The sequence below is a fragment of the Dendrobates tinctorius genome, unplaced genomic scaffold (genome assembly GCF_039654945.1).
Source record: "Dendrobates tinctorius isolate UK_male_01 unplaced genomic scaffold, ASM3965494v1 ptg000120l, whole genome shotgun sequence".
In the NCBI taxonomy this organism is placed as follows: Eukaryota; Metazoa; Chordata; class Amphibia; order Anura; family Dendrobatidae; genus Dendrobates; species Dendrobates tinctorius.
In genome coordinates this window covers 41,350,035-41,368,603 of record NW_027361788.1, presented here as the reverse complement: position 1 = coordinate 41,368,603, position 18,569 = coordinate 41,350,035, and the positions used below count along the sequence as shown (strand labels likewise).

At 47.2% G+C, this 18,569-nt stretch overlaps 2 protein-coding genes and 3 non-coding genes across 5 annotated transcripts; 4 read left to right on the top strand and 1 right to left on the bottom strand.

Annotated features, from left to right (window-relative positions):
- The first annotated feature begins 8,342 nt into the window (after nucleotides 1-8,342).
- On the top strand, nucleotides 8,343-12,639 carry RPL10 (ribosomal protein L10). Its single transcript, XM_073541247.1, has 6 exons — nucleotides 8,343-8,488; nucleotides 9,798-9,856; nucleotides 10,374-10,481; nucleotides 11,835-11,973; nucleotides 12,166-12,328; nucleotides 12,416-12,639. The coding sequence occupies exons 1-6, from the start codon at nucleotides 8,466-8,468 to the stop codon at nucleotides 12,569-12,571; spliced, it is 648 nt and encodes a 215-aa protein (XP_073397348.1). The 5' UTR covers nucleotides 8,343-8,465; the 3' UTR covers nucleotides 12,572-12,639.
- LOC141046807 (small nucleolar RNA SNORA70) lies at nucleotides 10,101-10,234 on the top strand. The gene has a single exon (XR_012219665.1). It is a non-coding gene; the product is annotated as a small nucleolar RNA SNORA70 (small nucleolar RNA).
- Nucleotides 11,517-11,650, top strand: LOC141046806 (small nucleolar RNA SNORA70). The gene has a single exon (XR_012219664.1). It is a non-coding gene; the product is annotated as a small nucleolar RNA SNORA70 (small nucleolar RNA).
- Nucleotides 11,996-12,119, top strand: LOC141046808 (small nucleolar RNA SNORA70). Its single transcript, XR_012219666.1, has one exon. It is a non-coding gene; the product is annotated as a small nucleolar RNA SNORA70 (small nucleolar RNA).
- Nucleotides 12,640-14,195: 1,556 nt separating the features above from the next.
- On the bottom strand, nucleotides 14,196-18,444 carry LOC141046667 (deoxyribonuclease gamma-like). Its single transcript, XM_073541240.1, has 8 exons — nucleotides 17,734-18,444; nucleotides 17,381-17,469; nucleotides 17,087-17,173; nucleotides 16,791-16,903; nucleotides 16,598-16,710; nucleotides 16,111-16,268; nucleotides 15,321-15,417; nucleotides 14,196-14,298 (listed from the first exon to the last, which is right to left on the bottom strand). The coding sequence occupies exons 1-8, from the start codon at nucleotides 17,860-17,862 to the stop codon at nucleotides 14,224-14,226; spliced, it is 861 nt and encodes a 286-aa protein (XP_073397341.1). The 5' UTR covers nucleotides 17,863-18,444; the 3' UTR covers nucleotides 14,196-14,223.
- Between the last annotated feature and the right edge of the window lie 125 nt (nucleotides 18,445-18,569).

The window sequence follows — 18,569 nt, the reverse complement described above, 5'->3', positions numbered from 1 at the left end:
CTAGACTTAGTGCTAGAACACTGGCAAGGGGAGGGCCTCATAGAAGGGGTGCCTATTGTACCCTATGTGCTGGAATTTCGGGACCGCCTACAGGAGCTGACCCAGGCTGTACGTGAGAACATGCAGGCGACCCAGCGGCGCCAGCGCGTATGGTACAATCGGAGGGCCAGAGAGCGCACCTTGGAAATAGGACAGAAGGTCCTGGTGTTAGAGCCCACTAAGCAGAACAAGTTCCAAGCTGCATGGCAGGGGCCCTACCAGGTAGTGGGGAAAATAGCCGACACAACCTATAATGTCGCCGATTGTGACGACCCCAGGGTTATCCGCATGTTCCACGTGAATATGCTGAAACCCTACCGGGAGCGCCCTGAAGATGTAGTGGCCATCTGTGCACCTGAAGCAGAGGATTTAGCCGGATTTCCCTTGCCGGATGTCTTAGGGGAAAGGACTCAGTCTAAAACATGGGACCAGGTACACTTGGGTGGAGATCTAGGCCCCCGGGAGAGACAGCAGGTGGAGGAGTTGTTGAGGCAGCGACAGAGGATGTTTTCGGGGAGACCAGGGTACACTCGCCTGGAACAACACAAGGTTGAGACCCAGGATCAGACCCCCCTGCGACAAAACCCCTTCCACGTCCCTGAGTCTGTACGAGAGGGGATGCGACAAGAGATACAAGAGATGTTGCGTTTAGGGGTCATTGAAGAGTCAGATAGTCCCTGGGCATCTGCCGTAGTGTTAGTGCCCAAGAAGGATGGGACTACACGATATTGTGTAGACTATCGTAAGCTCAATGAGAAAACAGTGATGGATGCATATCCCATGCCGCGTGTGGATGAGTTGTTAGACCGGCTGGCGGGGGCAAAGTATTTGACCACCATCGATCTATGCAAAGGCTACTGGCAGATTCCCCTTAGTCCTGACGCTATTCCCAAGTCGGCATTTGTCACCCCGTTCGGCTTATTCCAGTTTCGAGTTATGCCATTCGGGATGACCTTCTAAAGGCTGGCTGACCGGCTTCTGGATGGTCTCCAGGACTATGCTTGTGCCTCCCTGGATGACATCGCCATCTACAGTGCGACATGTGAAGAGCATCTAAATCACCTAGAGACAGTATTGGACAGGATCCACCAGGCCAGAATCACCCTGAACCCAAACAAGTGTCACGTGGGCAAAGCAGAGGTTCAGTATTTAGGGCATTGGGTGGGAAGTGGGAAACAGCGACCAGAACCAGCCAAGATTGAGGCCATAGCCAAATGGCCCACGCCACGCACTAAAACCCAGGTCATGGCGTTTCTAGGGACAGCGGGGTATTACAGGAAATTCGTTCCCAATTACAGCAGCGTAGCCAAGCCCCTCACTGATCTGACCCGTAAGAACCTCCCCCACCAGGTAACCTGGACCCCAGAGTGTGAGGAAGCCTTCCGCCAACTAAAGGACGCCCTCACCAATACCCCTGTATTGGCCGCACCCGATCCAACTAAACGTTTTCTTTTTCACACAGACGCTTCTATGTTTAGATTGGGGGCAGTACTGAGCCAAGTCGGGCCGGACGACCAAGAACACCCGGTAGCTTACCTGAGTCAGAAACTACTTCCCCGTAAAGTAAACTATGCGGCCATCGAGAAGGAGTGTCTGGCGGTAGTATGGGCACTCAAAAAGTTGCAACCATATTTGTATGGACGACAGTTTTCCCTCCTAACGGACCATAATCCCCTAGTCTGGCTTAATCGGGTCTCCGGAGACAACTCCAGATTGCTGCGGTGGAGTTTAGCCCTACAACCTCTGGACTTCACCATCCACTACAGACCCGGCAAACAAAACGGATTCGCCGATGGACTAAGTCGACAAACGGAACTTGTACCAACCCCATAAACTTCAGTCATCCCCAAACCGATCCGTTAAGGATCAGATTGTGTATGCTGATCGCGTCGCTGAAAAGGGGAGCCATGTTAAGTGTTACGGAACCACTCAGCACCCAGAATATGTTGTGCAGTTATATGTATAATAGGTTCCATGGGAGATGCATGTCCCTAGTGCATCAGCCCACAGGCTGCGCCCAGCCGCCCCCCCACCTTTGTAATTCCCACAGTAAACATCGGCAGGCTCCGACCACCTGCAGCTATTGTAATGTATGTCTGGCCTGCCACTTTTCTATTGGCCTGCCCTCTGTATCTGTGTGATATATTCTGTGTCCTGTGAGTAAAGTGTTGTCAGACTGGAAATACGTGGAGAAGCAGTGATCTTTTATATGCGCCCATGTAACCAAGGAATTCCAGCCAGTGTCCTTCATTCAGACTCCAGCCAAAGCAGAGTGGACCTCCGGGAACACGGGGTGGTACTGAAAGAGGTACCCGAGATAGCAAGACCCCGTTACAAGCACTCTGTTTGATTGATTAACGAGAAGAGAGAGCAAAAAAAAAAAAGGAGATCTAAGCCTTAGCCTCCTATATATTCAAACATAGCTTGGGGAAGGCATTTATGCAGAGGGCATTTATGCACATTTAATCGAAGTACATTTAATCAAAGTATGAGGCAGTTATAACATGGCAGTTAGACAGGGCAGGAGACAGGTAAGACATTTATATACATCTACTCCCCGTACATTTGGATTACAACTAATATATACTATATGCATTTGTGTAATTTATATCCTGGCCGCTGCATTCACACACATCCACCGCCCTGGCATTAACTCTCTACACTGCATCCATATCGGCCCCTCACTCCTTTCCTCTCCTATGTACAGCACTCACGTTCTTTTCACATTGCTAAATTGCACAGATCCATTCAGTCCCACCATTCAACATCAGAGACGCTCTCACAAATCACTTAACCATCTGCTCACTCTTTCTGTCCTTCTTCTCCTAGTCTCAGGAGACATTGCTCCCTACCCTGGTCCCCCATGTTATAGAAAGTCAAACCCCCCAACTGCTACTCTCAGAAACCCCTCTAATCTTATTAATATTCCCTGCATGCCATCTGTCTCTCTTAATTGTGCCCTTTGGAATTCTCGCTCAGTGTGTAACAAACTCTCCTTCATTCATGACTTCTTCCTTTCTAATTCTCTTAACCTTCTGGCTCTTACTGAAACCTGGATCCAGCAGTCAGACACTACCGCTGCTGCTGCTCTTTCATATGGTGGACTACACTTCTCTCATACCCCAAGATCAGACAATAGAGCAGGTGGAGGAGTTGGTCTGCTCCTATCACCAAAATGTACCTTTCAGGTTATCCCTCAAGTACCCTCACTTGTCTTTCCTTCTTTTGAGGTTCATGCCATCAGACTCTACACCCCCTTCTCCATGGGAGTGGCGGTGGTATATCGTCCTCCCGGCCCCTCCCTTCAGTTCCTGGATCATTTTGCCACTTGGCTTCCACATTTTCTCTCCTGTGACATCTCTACCCTCATCATGGGTGATTTCAACATCCCCATTGCTCTTCCCCTCTCCCCATCTGCTACTCACCTTTTATCTCTAGACTCCTCGTTTCGCCTTTCGCAGCTTACTAATTCTCCAACGCATGAAGACGGAAACTCCCTCGACTTGGTCTTCTCTCGGCTTTGTGCAGTGGATGATTTTGCAAACTCCCCTCTCCCGCTCTCTGACCATAGCCTTCTTTCATTCACTATCAAAAACTGCCAGGCCACTCAGGTCACCCCCACTGTCCATACTTATAGAAACATACAGGCCATTAACACCCAGAAACTTATGAAGAACTTGCAGTCTTCATTGGCCCCTCTCGCTTCCCTCTCATGTCCTGATTCTGCATTGAAGCATTACAATTAAACACTTCAAAGTGCCCTGGATGAATTTGCACCTCCTATACATAAAACACCACAACACAGACGGCGACAACCCTGGCACACCCTGCAAACACGTTTCCTGCAGCGGTGCTCCAGGTGCGCAGAACGTCTGTGGAGAAAATCCAGTCTACACGAAGATTTCATCCATTATAAGTTTATGCTTCGAACATACAACACTGCCCTTCACCTCTCAAAACAAACCTATTTCAACACCCTCATCACCTCACTGTCCAATAACCCTCTTTGACACTTTTCATTCTCTACTCAACCCAAGAGTACAGGCCCCAACCACGGAGCTTCGAGCTTACGATCTGGCGAATTACTTCACAGAAAAAATTGACCAGATCCGACAGGAAATTATCTCCCAAACACCTCATACCATGCATTGTCCTCCCTCCCTGACTGCATCTAGCTCACTCTCTGATTTTGAACCAGTCACAGAAGAAGTAAGCAGGCTCCTTGCATCTTCTCGCCCAACCACTTGCACCAGTGACCCATTTTTGTCACATCTACTCCAGTCCCTTTCCCCTGCTGTCACCCCTCACCAACTAAAATATTTAACCTCTCTCTCCCTTCTGGTATCTTTCCCTCCTCATTTAAGCATGCCATCATACATCCACTACTTAAAAAACCATCCCTCGACAAAATCTGGGCCGCTATCTTTAAACCTGTCTCTAATCTTCCCTTCATCTCTAAACTCCTGTAACGCCTGTCCACTCCCGTCTTATCCGCTATCTCTTTGATAACTCTCTTCTCGACCCTCTCCAATCCGGTTTCCGCTCTTTACACTCTACTGAAACTGCCCTCTCTAAAGTCTCTAATGATCTACTAACAGCTAAATCAAATGGTCATTACTCCATACTAATTCTCTTGGATCTCTCTGCAGCATTCAACACTGTGGATCATCAGCTCCTCCTCACTATGCTCCGTTCCATTGGCCTCAAGGACACCATTCTCTCCTGGTTCTCCTCCTAGCTCTCTGACCTCTCCTTTACTGTATCTTTTGCTGGTTCCTCCTCCTCTCATCTTCCCCTTACTGTTGGGGTTCCTCAAGGATCAGTCCTAGGCCCCCTCCTCTTCTCTTTGTACACTGCCCCTATTGGTCAAACAATCAGTAGATTTGGTTTCCAGTACCATCTCTATGCTGATGACACCCAATTATATGCTTCTTCTCCTGACATCACGCCTGTCTTTCTAGAAAACACCAGCGATTGTCTAAACGCTGTGTCTAACATCATGTCCTCACTATATCTGAAACTGAACCTGTCAAAGACTGAACTCCTTGTGTTTCCTCCCGCTACTAAAGTACCTATACCCAACATTGCCATTTCCGTGTGTGGTTCCACCATTACTCCCCAGCAACATGCCCGCTGTCTTAGGGTCATACTTGATTCTGAGCTTTCCTTTGCTCCCCACATACGATCACTGGCTCGCTCTTGTTATCTGCACCTCAAAAACATTTCTAGAATTCGACCTTTCCTTACTTTTGAATCCGCAAAACATCTTACTGTTTCTCTTATTCATTCTCGTCTGGACTATTGTAACTCTCTACTAATCGGTCTCCCTCTTACCAAACTCTCCCCCCTCCAATCTGTCTTAAATGCTGCAGCCAGGATCATATTCCTCACCAATCGTTACACCGATGCCTCTATCTTGTGCCAGTCATTACACTGGCTACCCATCCACTCCAGAATTCAGTATAAACTTATTACCCTCACCCACAAAGCTCTCCATGGCTCAGCACCACCCTACATCTCCTCCCTTGATTCAGTATACCATCCTACCTATGCCCTCCGTTCTGCTGATGACCTGAGGTTAGCATCCTCAATAATCAGAACCTCCCACTCCCGTCTCCAAGACTATAGACGTGCTGTGCCAATTCTTTGGAATGCACTTCCCAGGTCATTACGATTAGTCCCCAATCCCCACAATTTTAAGCGTGCCCTGAAAACGCATTTATTCAGACTGGCCTATCGCCTCAACGCATTAACCTAATCTATCCCTGTGTGGCACAGTCAAAAGTTTTACCATAACCAGGTTCCCCGCATCATGTTCCCACATTCTTTATGCATCCATTAGTCCTCTGTGTCTGTACTGTTACACACTTAACATTATGGCTGGTCCATACAATCAGGGCAATTGTTCCACCCACCTTTCGTATCTACCCTTTTCCTCATAGATTGTAAGCTTGCGAGCAGGGCCCTCATTCCTCTTGGTATCTGATATGATCTATGTGATTATTGTTATGCTGTAATGTCTATTGTCTGTACAAGTCCCCTCTGAAATGTAAAGTGCTGCGGAATATGTCAGCGCTATAGAAATAAAATGTATTATTATTATTATTATCTGTGATATGTGGGCACTCTGATATATGAGCACTCTAGCTGTGATATATGGGCACTCTAACTGTGATATATGGGCACTCTGTGATGTATGAGTGGTTTAGCTGTGATATATGGGCACTCTGTGATGTATGAGCACTTTAGCTGTGATATATGGGCACTCTGTGATGTATGAGCACTCTAGCTCTGATATATGGGCACTCTGTGATATGAGCAGTGGCGGATTATAATGAGGTCAATCTGGGCGGTAGCCCAGGGCCCAGTGGTGTGGAGGGGCCCACCAGCCCAGGGTAAATTGCCCCATTATAAAGTGTGACAGACACAGAGGCGTACAGTATGTGGAGCGCCCCCAGGGTCTCGCCAGGGAAGGCGGGGTACTCGGAGCCGGGCCCGGTGGAGTTCAATGGGAAGTGTCACGGTAGCTGTGACCCGGTCCGTGGCCCTGGGCGTCCATTGTAAAAAGGGAATGTTGAACGTGTGGATGATGATTAAAGTTTATTCGTGATGCCACCTGTGGTGTTCGGCAATGATGTTAACCCGACGCTGCAGACAGATCCTCTGGGACAGATGGTGTGGTGCAGCAATGATGGTGTGGCCCTCCACAGGTAGGGCTGTAGTCCCAGGGCAGTGTAGGTGAAGAGATAGGGAGGAGACGCAGGTGGTGCGTTGTCAGGCACAGCGATGTAGCAGTGCTGAGTGTGTTGGCGCAGGAATAAGTGGAGGACACCAGGGCATGTAGTTCCAAAGCTTTACTCACAGTCTGTTGAGCATACAGGTGCCCGTATCTGTGCCGTGTCCTCCAGGTCAGGGGCTCAGCCAACCTCCAGGCAAGATGAAGTACTCCGTTCCAACACTCCGCCAACATATGTGGCTTTTCTGAACGTCTCCCTTTAGCACCTATAGTGAAGTACTCACAGTACTGAGTTACACTGGAGTTCCTCCTGTCAGATGTTCTTATGAACTCTACTTGTACGGCAGACAGCTGTAGCCTGCTTCGGGGACTCCTTGCTACCAAGTCCCGGCTCACTATCGTTGCTGTTGTGCCCCCAAGTCTTGTGTGGGAATAAAGTGGTGACAACTTCTATTCCTCCGGTGTCTGTCGCAGGACCATTATTATCCATACAACCTCGGGGACTGGACCCCGGCCTTGCGCTGTGAAATTGGGAAGGGTTCTGTTCTAACCCTGATCCTTAGTCCTCCTCTCCTCACGTTCTGTACTAATCCTTCCTTCTTATCGAGAGAGACAGGCTTTCCATCAATGTCTCTTTCCTGTGCCAGCGGACCCAGATCACTGAGGTCGACTGCAGCACTTCCTTCATCCATCCCACGCAGGGGATCTTCACTCTTCCACTGACTCTGTCAGACTCCCCCAATTCTAAACTCTTCCCGCTCTTTTTGGTGCCGCCTAAACTCCACCCGCCTCCCAGCACGCTTCGTGTTCCAAGCAGGGAGCCACCAAAGGATGCTTTGCTACATTACTATGTTGTGTGGGATGCAGGTGTTGGAGTGTGGTCAGGAGTCTCCACCTTACCTGGATGGTGGGGTACCACACCTCAGGAGGAGGTGCCGTACATCTGTGGCGACTGAACCGTCAGGGTTGCCACATATGGCCGCTCTACATATGATATATGGGCACTCTAGATATGAGAGGCATTCTATTTCATGTATAATCTCTTGTGATGCTGAAACTCTTTTCTTCCAGAAACAGTGTCACTCATGGTCTATGGGCATGGTAGTTCACCTCATACTTTGGATACCCCAGCATCCCCTTTTTTCCAGTCCTGCACGTCTCCTTTGAGCACAGAATGGATATGTCACCTAATACTCTTTATTATGACATATTCATAATTTTTATTATTTCAATGTTTCCTATTTTCACAGCGGAGCCATTCTGACAGGACTGAGAGGCGGAAATATATTTTTATTCATACATAACACATCCACCGTTGACGTCGAAAGAAATAAATGTTACCTCATGATGACAGGGGTAATTTTACAGACCTTGTGCTAGCTGTGACTGTCCCTTTCTCAAGTGACATAGACCTCACATGCTAAGTCAATGAGGTTTGGTCTCCGGTAAGATGGCCACTGCTGTACGTCAAACATTAGAACACCGACGTTCTGTACGTTTTAGCAGCGACGTCTCGTACGTCATGTTGGAGGCGGGGCGCATATATAAGTGAGTGCGCAGGCGCAGCGGCTTCCTCTTTGGCTTCGGCGAGGTAAGTGAGGTGGTGCTTTGTGCGTCTTGTCCTGTCGGTGCGGACTTTTCGATCACATCTCGTCTTTCTTTCCGTCTCCTTTAGGTACAAGGCGCCATCATGGGCCGCAGACCCGCCCGCTGGTGAGTGATAGGCGTGAGGCGCCTCCGCCATGTGCCGGGCTCAGGCCTGGTCACGCGTGTGACTCGTATAAGGCTGTGCGGAAGGGGACAGATTACTGCTGTGGTCCTATTAGTGACATTATGCTTTGTGGCTGGGAGTTGTAGTTTTTGCCCACTTTGGCGAGTAATTGATGGAAAAGCAACAGTATCGATGAAACAATGTGTCCAGATTCCGACTGGGTGGCTTTCCTGTAGTTCTAGTATGGAAATAAAACTACATTCCATGTTGCATTATTACGGCGCCTGTTCTCAATGTTTTAACCCCTCAATGACTTGTGATGGTAATTTTTTTTGTCATCACAAGTTGTTTGGGGAGGTGTACCCGAACATGAAACACCTGGGTGGCAGCTGTTACACACCAGAGGCCTGATCACTCCTGGTTTAACCATTGAAATGCCTGTAAGAGGTGTGGGGTGGCATTGGTACCCCATCACTATATTGTGGGGTGCTGATCGGTTACCCTGACAGACAATGGTTGCCTGATCTCTGCTCACATAAAGCCCCAGTCTGGATTTGATAGAGACTATGTACAATGGACTGTATAAGTACACTCTCAGCTGAAGGTACTTTATTGGCAAATCATTTAAATCGTCCTTTCTCTCCATCCAAAACTAAAGAAGAATTCAAATCCTTCATAGACACTTTTGATTATAACCTGCAGCACGGACCACCCGAAGTCCAGGGTGCTGTATCCTACTTGTCGTTCTGTGAGGTATCAGAAAAGAAAGCCCATTTAAAATTAAAACCATGATTTCTCCTTCATCAGTGCCCCTGATGATGTCTTTACTCGGCCTGGAGAAACCCTTCCAATGGTCTGCATCAGAAGTGAGCGGGTCTGATGACTATACAAGCCCCTAACATCACACATGGAAGGCTGTAACATCAAGGGTCCCAGTCACTTCCACTGCAGATGTGGCCGCCTCTAGCCAGCATCTTTAGCCCCCTTTCTAACACTGGGCATACTACTACATCCTATGTCTTCTCCCTGTTTGATGTAGGCTCAGGAGCTGAGCCCGCATGTTTCCTGGAGGATTATTTTAATAAAAATGTAAGTTCAACTCTAGTTGCCCTTTGACTTGGTGGCAGCTGTTCTTGTAGCAGTTGGTGCAGCTGTAGTAGTCTCTAAATATAGTTCTGACATCTGCAAATACGGGGGGGGGATTCCTAATAAGCGATTCTTATCAGACTACACTATTCCTTGGGAATTATAAACTTGAGGGGTTATATATCAGGTCTTAATTGTTCTGGTAACACGACTGTCTGTGTTTAGTTACAGATACTGCAAAAACAAGCCCTACCCTAAATCCCGCTTCTGTCGGGGTGTCCCAGGTGAGTGGCGGAATCGTGTAAGACGTCTGTATTGAGGGGTACTAAAGGAACACTCCAGGGGATACCGGTCTACCTGGCGGTGGCGCATGACACTTGACAGGAGTCGTGCTTGGGCACAATGTTCTACCAGATTGTTCTTACTCAACATTGTCCAATATATTGTGTTGGGCTGCAGCAAATGGGAGACTGTAGTGTGTACGTGAGTGTAGATCCATTTTCCACTAGGCACCAGAGAATCTGATATTTGCAGCTAATTAAGCCGACCATCTCATGCCCTGATCATGAGCTGGTGTGCAATGGCTGCATACAGTAATTGCCTTGGTTGTGTATGTGCTTTGTCTCTGGTACAAAGTGCTCTAAGGGACCTTGGTTACATCCACATTGAGCCAAGCTACGTGAAAGGTCTGGCTAATATCTATGCTAACAAGTATTACAGCGTAAGCTGTAGCTGTCCTACCTTTTGTGGCCCCAGCGGAGCAGCCTCTTATCTCAAATGTTTCTATATTATCCCTTCTAGATCCTAAAATCAGGATATTCGACTTGGGTCGTAAGAAGGCTAAGGTGGATGAGTTCCCACTATGTGGTCACATGGTCTCCGATGAGTACGAGCAGCTGTCATCTGAAGGTACGTGGACTTGTGAATGAGGGCTATAGAGTTGGAATTGGCAGCCCTCTACTGTCCAGCTTCCAGGATAATCAGATTCTTGTGTCCTAAGGCCAGGCTGGTGCATGTGGTGCTCTGATTATGTATTCATAATGCAGCCTGCTGACAGGTCACCGATCCCTCACTGACCTGCCCCCTAGTTTACATAATTTATACCAGCACGTACTGAATTAAAAAAAACTGCAGACATGTCCCTTTCATGAGAGCCACAGATAACTACTGCGCATGACCGAGATACCCATCCCTGCAGTGTGAATAAATTATAAGTGACTGTGGGGCGGGATTTGTGGCCGGGATGTGATTTGAGAGCACGGGCAGCGCTGACTGCGTATGCCCAAGAAGATATAGTACAACGCAGGCGCCGCATTTCAAAAGAAAACTGAGGAGGCGGCGCCAAATACGAAATGAGTGATGGAAGCGAGGCGTCTGTCAGAGGGGGAAAGACCTGCCCCCTGTCAAATTTCAGGTATTTTTGAACAATTTTATAAACTATTTCTGTGGTGGAAGGGAAGCTACGTAACGGCCACCTTGACAGAATGCAGCATTAGTGCTGCACAAGGTGGCTCTTACTTAAAAATGCCTGGGGGGGGGGGTGACAGGTTCTCATTAAGGTGTAATGTTCTGACTTTAGGGTGAGTAACGGCCAAATTTAGGTGCTGTTAAATTGCTACAACTTCTGCCAATAATAAAAATTGACAAACGCAGCAAGTCTTTATGGATATGCCCCACAATGTTAGTTTTATAGTCCCCAATCCCACAACCTGTGGCTCTGACCCACCACACACCATGACAGCCTGCAACTGCAAAGTCATGAGGAGACTTCTAACTTGCCACAGGCTGGTGGTCTCCAGGTCTGTGGGGGCCATACCAAGCTGCCATATAGATAGTAGGGTGCATCTGAGACATGGCTAATTTAACTTACCGGATCATAACTTCTGTCACCAAACTATTTAGAATTTGTACCCTTGCGATGTGATCTGGCGCAGAAAACGTGGTTTGCAGCTAATTAAGCCGACAAGCTCATGCCCTCATCGTGAGCTGGTGTGCAATGGCTGCATACAGTAATGTCCTTGGTTGTGTATGTGCTTTGTCTGTTGTATAAAGTACTTTAAGGGACCTTGGAGACATCAACATTGAGCCAAGCTGGTGCATTAATTGGATCATCTTTTGCTGCTCCTATCCACATATGTTGTCAACAGATGATTAGCAGATTCCAGTCCAGACAACTATCTGTGCCTCATGATGTGGAAGTGGATGGCATAAGACTCGCTTTAACATTTGACTTAACAAATAACATGACTATTTTCTCCTTAGCTCTTGAGGCTGCCCGTATCTGTGCCAACAAGTACATGGTGAAGAGCTGTGGCAAGGACGGTTTCCACATCAGAGTGCGTCTCCACCCATTCCACGTCATCCGCATCAACAAAATGTTATCCTGTGCTGGAGCTGACAGGTAATGTCATGTTGTCTGCAGAAGGCAGTGAATTAAGCCTACCAGCCTGCTGCCATCAAAGCGAGGTGTGCAATGGCTGCATACAGAGACCTCCTGGCTGTGTGTGCACCTTGTGTAGGGTGCATGAAGGGGCCTCGGAGACAGCCTGGCATGTAATATGCCGTGTGGCATCTAACATGGTTCTTTTCACAGGCTCCAGACTGGTATGCGTGGTGCCTTTGGGAAACCTCAGGGCACAGTGGCCAGAGTCCACATTGGACAGGTGATCATGTCCATCCGCACCAAGACCTCAAACAAGGAGCATGTGGTGGAAGCTCTGCGCAGAGCCAAGTTCAAGTTTCCTGGACGTCAGAAGGTAATGTGGCGGCTGTTCTCTGCAGGTGTACGCTCAGCAGTGCTGTAAACAACGTTGGTCTGATCATTTATACCCATCTTTCTTCAGATCCACATTTCCAAGAAGTGGGGCTTCACAAAGTTCAACACTGAGAACTTTGAGGAAATGGTCGCTGAGAAGCGTCTCATTCCTGATGGCTGTGGCGTGAAGTACATCCCTAACCGAGGTCCCCTGGATCACTGGAGGGCACTGCATGCTGCATAGGGGGCTGCACTTTTAATTGGTCATGGGTCTTTTGAGATCTTGCATCAATAAAGTTATAAGTACAGTAATGAGACACTGCATGTTATTGGTGGTGAGAGCTCCGCTGGCTGAAGTGTGGGATCGGCGTGTGAAGGAATGGCTGCTGACCACACAAAGGCTGGGTTATAGAGAAGACAAAATGGGCCCTTCCCAATCGGTACAACTGAAGACTCATGACTGGTGTTCAGTGTTCTCTGTATATGTGGAGTAGTCCATGTTGGAATGAAAGTTTTACACCTCACTGCTTGTAGACCAATGGCGTAAGGTTCCTATGAAGCTGTTCACTTGCAACCTGCAGTCAGGTGCTAAGATTTAGCCATATTACAGCTGAATGAATGGTGCTTTAAATGGTCTACTCCTAGGGCAACACCTTAAATACTCTAGTCTCCAAATACCTCCTGCACCAACACCAGGTCTTCAGAGGCTCGTGTGACATTGGCAGCAGGGCTCAGTGTAGAAGAACTAGTGGCAGCTTTTGAGCAGCTGTGCTAGAGCATCCTTCAGATGAACCTGATGTCCAAAAAAAGTGAGAGAAGCAACTGACTTATTCTACATCAGCCCTGCAGCCAAGATCATGCAAGCCTTGGGAAACCTAGTATTGGGAGGTCAGTAGTTGAGATTTTTAGGGAGGGAGTTGTGTAAAAAGGTTTATATGGATCACACTGCCAGACTGAACTTTGGTCTCCTGTAGTGAGGACCGAATGTGTTACCACAGTATGGCTACAGCCACACTATCAGTATTTGTTCAGTATTTTTTTTTCTCGGCATTTGTAAGCCAAAACCAGATAACTAACAGAGGCCAAGGTATAATAGAAACAAGTGCACCAATTATACATTTTTGGCTTACAAATACTGATGGGCTACAGCTACACTATCTTGGACAATATGTGCGAGTCCCTGCAGCTGCATGTTTTGAGGTGGTAGATAGGGGATGCATCTGCATGTGTTGCTAACAGCCATGAGCAATGCAGCTGCAGGGACTTGAACATAAGGACAGCACTGCAGCTGAGTGGATAGCACTGCAGCCTTGTAGCTCTGGGGTCCTGGGTTTGAATCTCACCAAGGACAACATCTGCAAGGAGTTTAAAACATATGATCTCCCCGTGTTTGCGTGGGTTTCCTCTGGGTACTCTAGTTTCCTCCCACATTCCAAAGACATACTGATGGGGCACACAATCTAAATTCCCTATCGGGGACAGTGATGATCATGTGTGCAAACTGTAAAGTGCTGTGGAATATGTTAGCGCTATATAAAAATAAAGATTACTATTTATATTATCCAAGCATGCCTAAGATGCTTGGATAACAGCAGTGCATGCACTCTCATCACTAGATTTCTGACCTGAACTGATAACCTCAGGCAGGCACATAAGGCAGCAGCTTTGGCTCACCAGTAGTTGGGGTAATCCCTAAACTTTCCTGTGCATCCCCTAGGTTGCACTAAACCACTGATTGTCAGGGTTGTATGAAGAACCACAAAGGATACTGACAAATGGCCATATGTGAGCAGCCGCTACACCATTGTGATCTGACTACTTATAGTAGACCAGGCTTTTATAGTATAAGAATAGCCAGAGCCCTGTCATGAGTGTGGAATCGCTTTATTACACTGATCATAACTCTCTGTCCATCCGTGGATCGGCCCGAAGATTCACTTCTACTGGAAAATGGTCACTCACTTCCAGCGCCTGAAGAATGTAACAGATTATAGGGGATCACTGGCATATCCATTAGATGTGCAGACATGCTGGCCAATGTATTGATGTGTATGGGGGTTTCCAGACAGATCAGCTATTGAATAATCTGCAACTCTTATCGATGGACCTATTCATGACATGTATGCAATATGGGGGGGGGATCAATGACATCCAAGGATCAATGGTTAACATGAGCCCTAGGGGTCTGGCTGCTGATTTCTTTCATGCTGTTATGGCCCTTTATCCATGTGTAGCTTAGTTGGCCATAACACCACCTGAAGACCCAGAGGGAAAAGAGGAAGCAACCAGAGGACTGGGGAGATCCCTGCATGTGTTGCGGCTCTAGACATGCAGCCGCGGGGACTGGAACATAATAGAATTTGAGCATGCTCACTCACCATGGAGACCGGAGCAGCAGGGGAACAAGGAGAGTATTTTTTTAATAGGAGGGTCATTATACAGTGTGTGCAGAGGATACTTGAAGGAATTCACTGTATCCTGCGCACACATACTGTGGGGGGCAATAAAAGGCCTTCAAGGTAGGTGCTTCAATAGGAGGAAAATTACATTAAGTGCTGTGAGGTGCTATTTTGTCACCCCCACCAAATAGTAAGGTTTTTTTGGTGGTTGAAATGGCTTAGAAGTTCTGCTATGGGGTCTCATGATTTCTATGTATGCCCTTGCCCATAAGAAATTCCCAATTCTCCAAACATATATTTTGATTCGTAAGATCTATTCATTAAGATGCAATTTGTTTATAGGAGAGACCGACCCTTTAAGTTTGTTTCTATATAAAAAAAAAAAAAGTTTATAGTTATATTTGATAATTACATCAAATGTAGACTTTTTTTTCTAATTAATATCAAGGTTGGCCCCATGACATTGTCAAAGTTTTTAATTTTGGTCCTCTGTGTATTTTACTTTTACATCCCTGGTTTAGATCACACATTTACCATCCGTCTAATAAAGCTTTTATGACTATGTTGGGTCCATGATAATAAAACAGGACTTACCTCCTCCTCAGATAAACCAAGTTTTCTCTTGAAATTGAACGGTTTTGCAGTACCCGGTACAATCCCTTTAAGAAGTTCTTCTCCATGTACCACAATTCTTGATGAATGACATACAGAAAGGAAAAAAAAAAACCTTTGCCAAATTCTGCATATGTACTATAAGGGTGTGTGCACACGCTGCAGATTGATCCGTGTGGATTTTGCAAAATCCGCAGGTATCTGCGGATTAGCCTGCGGTTTATCACCTCTACAATGGAGGAGATGGAAAACTGCAGCGGAATCTGCAGAAAGAATGATGTCATTTCTTTCTGCGGATTAGAAACTGCAGCAAATCCGCACCGTCTGCACTGCGGTTTCCATTTCCCATAGGATATTATGGTACTGTACACTGAAGCAGAAACCGCTGCGGATCCGCAGCGTGTGCACACCGTAATATAGAGTGCTCCAGATTTGCTTGCATCAATAAAACACATAGAAAAATTAAAGAGGTTATAAGGGAAAAAAAAAAGCACCCTCACGGCTATGGTTGGTGTCCCAATAAGCTAATGTCAGGGTCACAGTACTTTATCTAGTGGCCATGCCTGGTATTGCAACTCAGTCCTGTCCATTTCAATCAGACTGAGCTGCAGTATCAGGCGCAGCCACTATAAAATGTATGGCGTGGTAACAAGTCAGCTGATCAGTAGGGGCGGGGGGGGGGTTCAGGAAGTCAAATCTCTATCAGATATTGATAGGATAGGCTAAGTCTTATAAATCCCCTTTACAGGCCATGTCCCAATCCTAGAATTACCGGTCATATGCACAGTGTGTCTTCTGCTTCACCGTAGTGTCATCTTTATCACCAATCAGCCAGTGGAAAGTGTCGCCGCTCTGGAGCTGAATGTTCCTCCATTCCTCTGCTGTGACATAGCCACATGCAGCGTTCAAGTCTCCGAGGAGCATCAGGCTCTGATAAAATGCAGGGAGTATAGTGAGAAGAGGAAGAGTTGTGATCTTAAAGGGATAGATACCAGAACCAATATCATTACCTCCAGTCACCACTAGATGGAGCTCTTTACATATAGAATAGACAATGGTGTTAATGCAGTGACCTCCCCTAGTGGAAGCTGGAGTGGACTACTGTTTTCTTATGTAGAAGTGCCCATATGTATGAAAGGAAGCATGAGAGCTGCAGTTTTGCCTCTGATTGCTGCAAATACCCCTGTCTGTTTTCGGGGTCCATACAGTGGCTATTATGTACATACGTGTATTTTTCTTGTACACTTTTTTTAACCCACCTCAATTTTCCAGCGGCTCTTCACCTGCAGCATGACATGTAAGAGCCTATTAATCTCACTGGCCGCTCGGCTCGGACACGTGTGGTGAGACATCAGAACGAAATCTTTAATAACTGCAAAAGAGAAGGAGTCTGTAAGGCTGTGATTAGGGCTCAGGGTGAATATACAAGGTAAGGCGGGTAATGTGGCCGACCTGTCGTGGGGGACAGAAAGCGGACGGCAAAGGGTTCTCGTGCAAAGGCTTCTGGGTGATCGGGATGATCCTCCACATACTGGTACCAGTCCATCACCTGCAAGGTGTCTGCTCTAGTGTACAAGAAAACGTCACTAACACATCAGATAGATCTGGCCGCCCACATTCAATAGGTATAGGAAGTGCAAAAAGTGTATACCGCACTCCAAGAGTTGTACTAGCAGAAGTTCATTAACAAGCCTTTTAGATCTGTGACAATAAATTTGTGCACAATGTTCGAACGACCTTGGCTGTACCTGTAGATGAACACAAACTGCTCCTTGTAGCTGTTCTTCCCCAGCCTCTTGCTCTCCAGGTGCTGGTAGTGATGGACGCCATCAAATCTACCGAAAAACGAAGCCTCGTCATCCTTACTGTATTCTAAGTGCTTGCACATGATGAGGTGGCCATGTACACCCACGTCATCCCCATAGGAGGATCTCGCTGCACGGACCCCATGACCTCTGATTGCTGGCACCTATCAGTACATGGTGTCTGGTATCTTAACACATGGGAACAATGACTCCCATCATCTACTGCAGTCAGTTTACCTGTTGAGCTCAGACACCAGAGCAGGAACCGCTTCTCCCTTGGAGTCTCGCACTTCTTGAATTGCACTAATGTCACAGCGAGCAAGAATCTAGAATGAAGAGAGACGGATATGTGAAGAACGGGGGTCTTTAAGGGGGTATATAGGATTTGTTATACCCCCCAGTCCCATAGATGATGAGAAAGTGGCACTGCACATGTGCGACAGCTGCGCCATTCATACAGGGGGGACACCAAAGAGGGTCCCAGGGGTCACTCATCACCTGTCCTATGGACATTTAACCCCTTTAATGTGTATGATCACTATAGGGCGATGCATGGATGCACAATACTTACCAGACAGAAAATCACCCACCTTTACCAGAACGCTCATAATCTTCTTATTCGATGCTTTGGCTTCTCCAAAACTCTTGATATTAAAAGCGCAGATTTTAAAAGCGATGGCGACTTGCAGACCCAGAATCAGAAGCAGGGAGGATCTCATGGTGGGATATAGATGTAGAATGCGTAGTTAGTGTGGTTGAGGACCTATCAATGGGGCGCTCTGCTCTATATAATCCTGTCCCCGGTGAGCGCAGAATATGGCCGATGTATACAGAACACCCATCGGATGGAGGACGGACACCGTACAGAGCGGTCAGTATCTGGGTCTATAGCTGAGGACGTCTAAACTGTCAGTAGCGACGCAGGACTCAATGGATGACGGAAGAGGGTGCAGAAAATTCAGGAGACCATGGAGGCATGAAACAGAGCGGCCGTCTATTATAACACATACAATGTGGGACGGATGCGGCTGCTGTGTCAGCACCAGCTCAGCAGGGACCCGGCTCTAGAACAGTAGAGAAGGGACAGGATCTGCTGCCGGGGGGGGTACACTATACCCACATGGGGCCTGTCCTGTAACCGCCATAATAATTGTCACTCTGCTTTCCCAAACATGGCTACTTTCCTCCAGAAAAAGGGCACCACGATGAGGTCATTTGAAGTGAATAGGTCTGAGCTGCAGTACCACACACAACCGTCAGACAAGTGTGGCGCTGTTTTTGGAAACATTTTTCCATACTTTAGAGGGTAGAACAATGTTTAATGTGATATAGTAGATCAAACATAAGGAAGGTCCATTAAACCCAGGCGAGCAGGGAATGCCATGTATTGCCAACCTGTGAATTATCGACCTGTGATATAAAATAG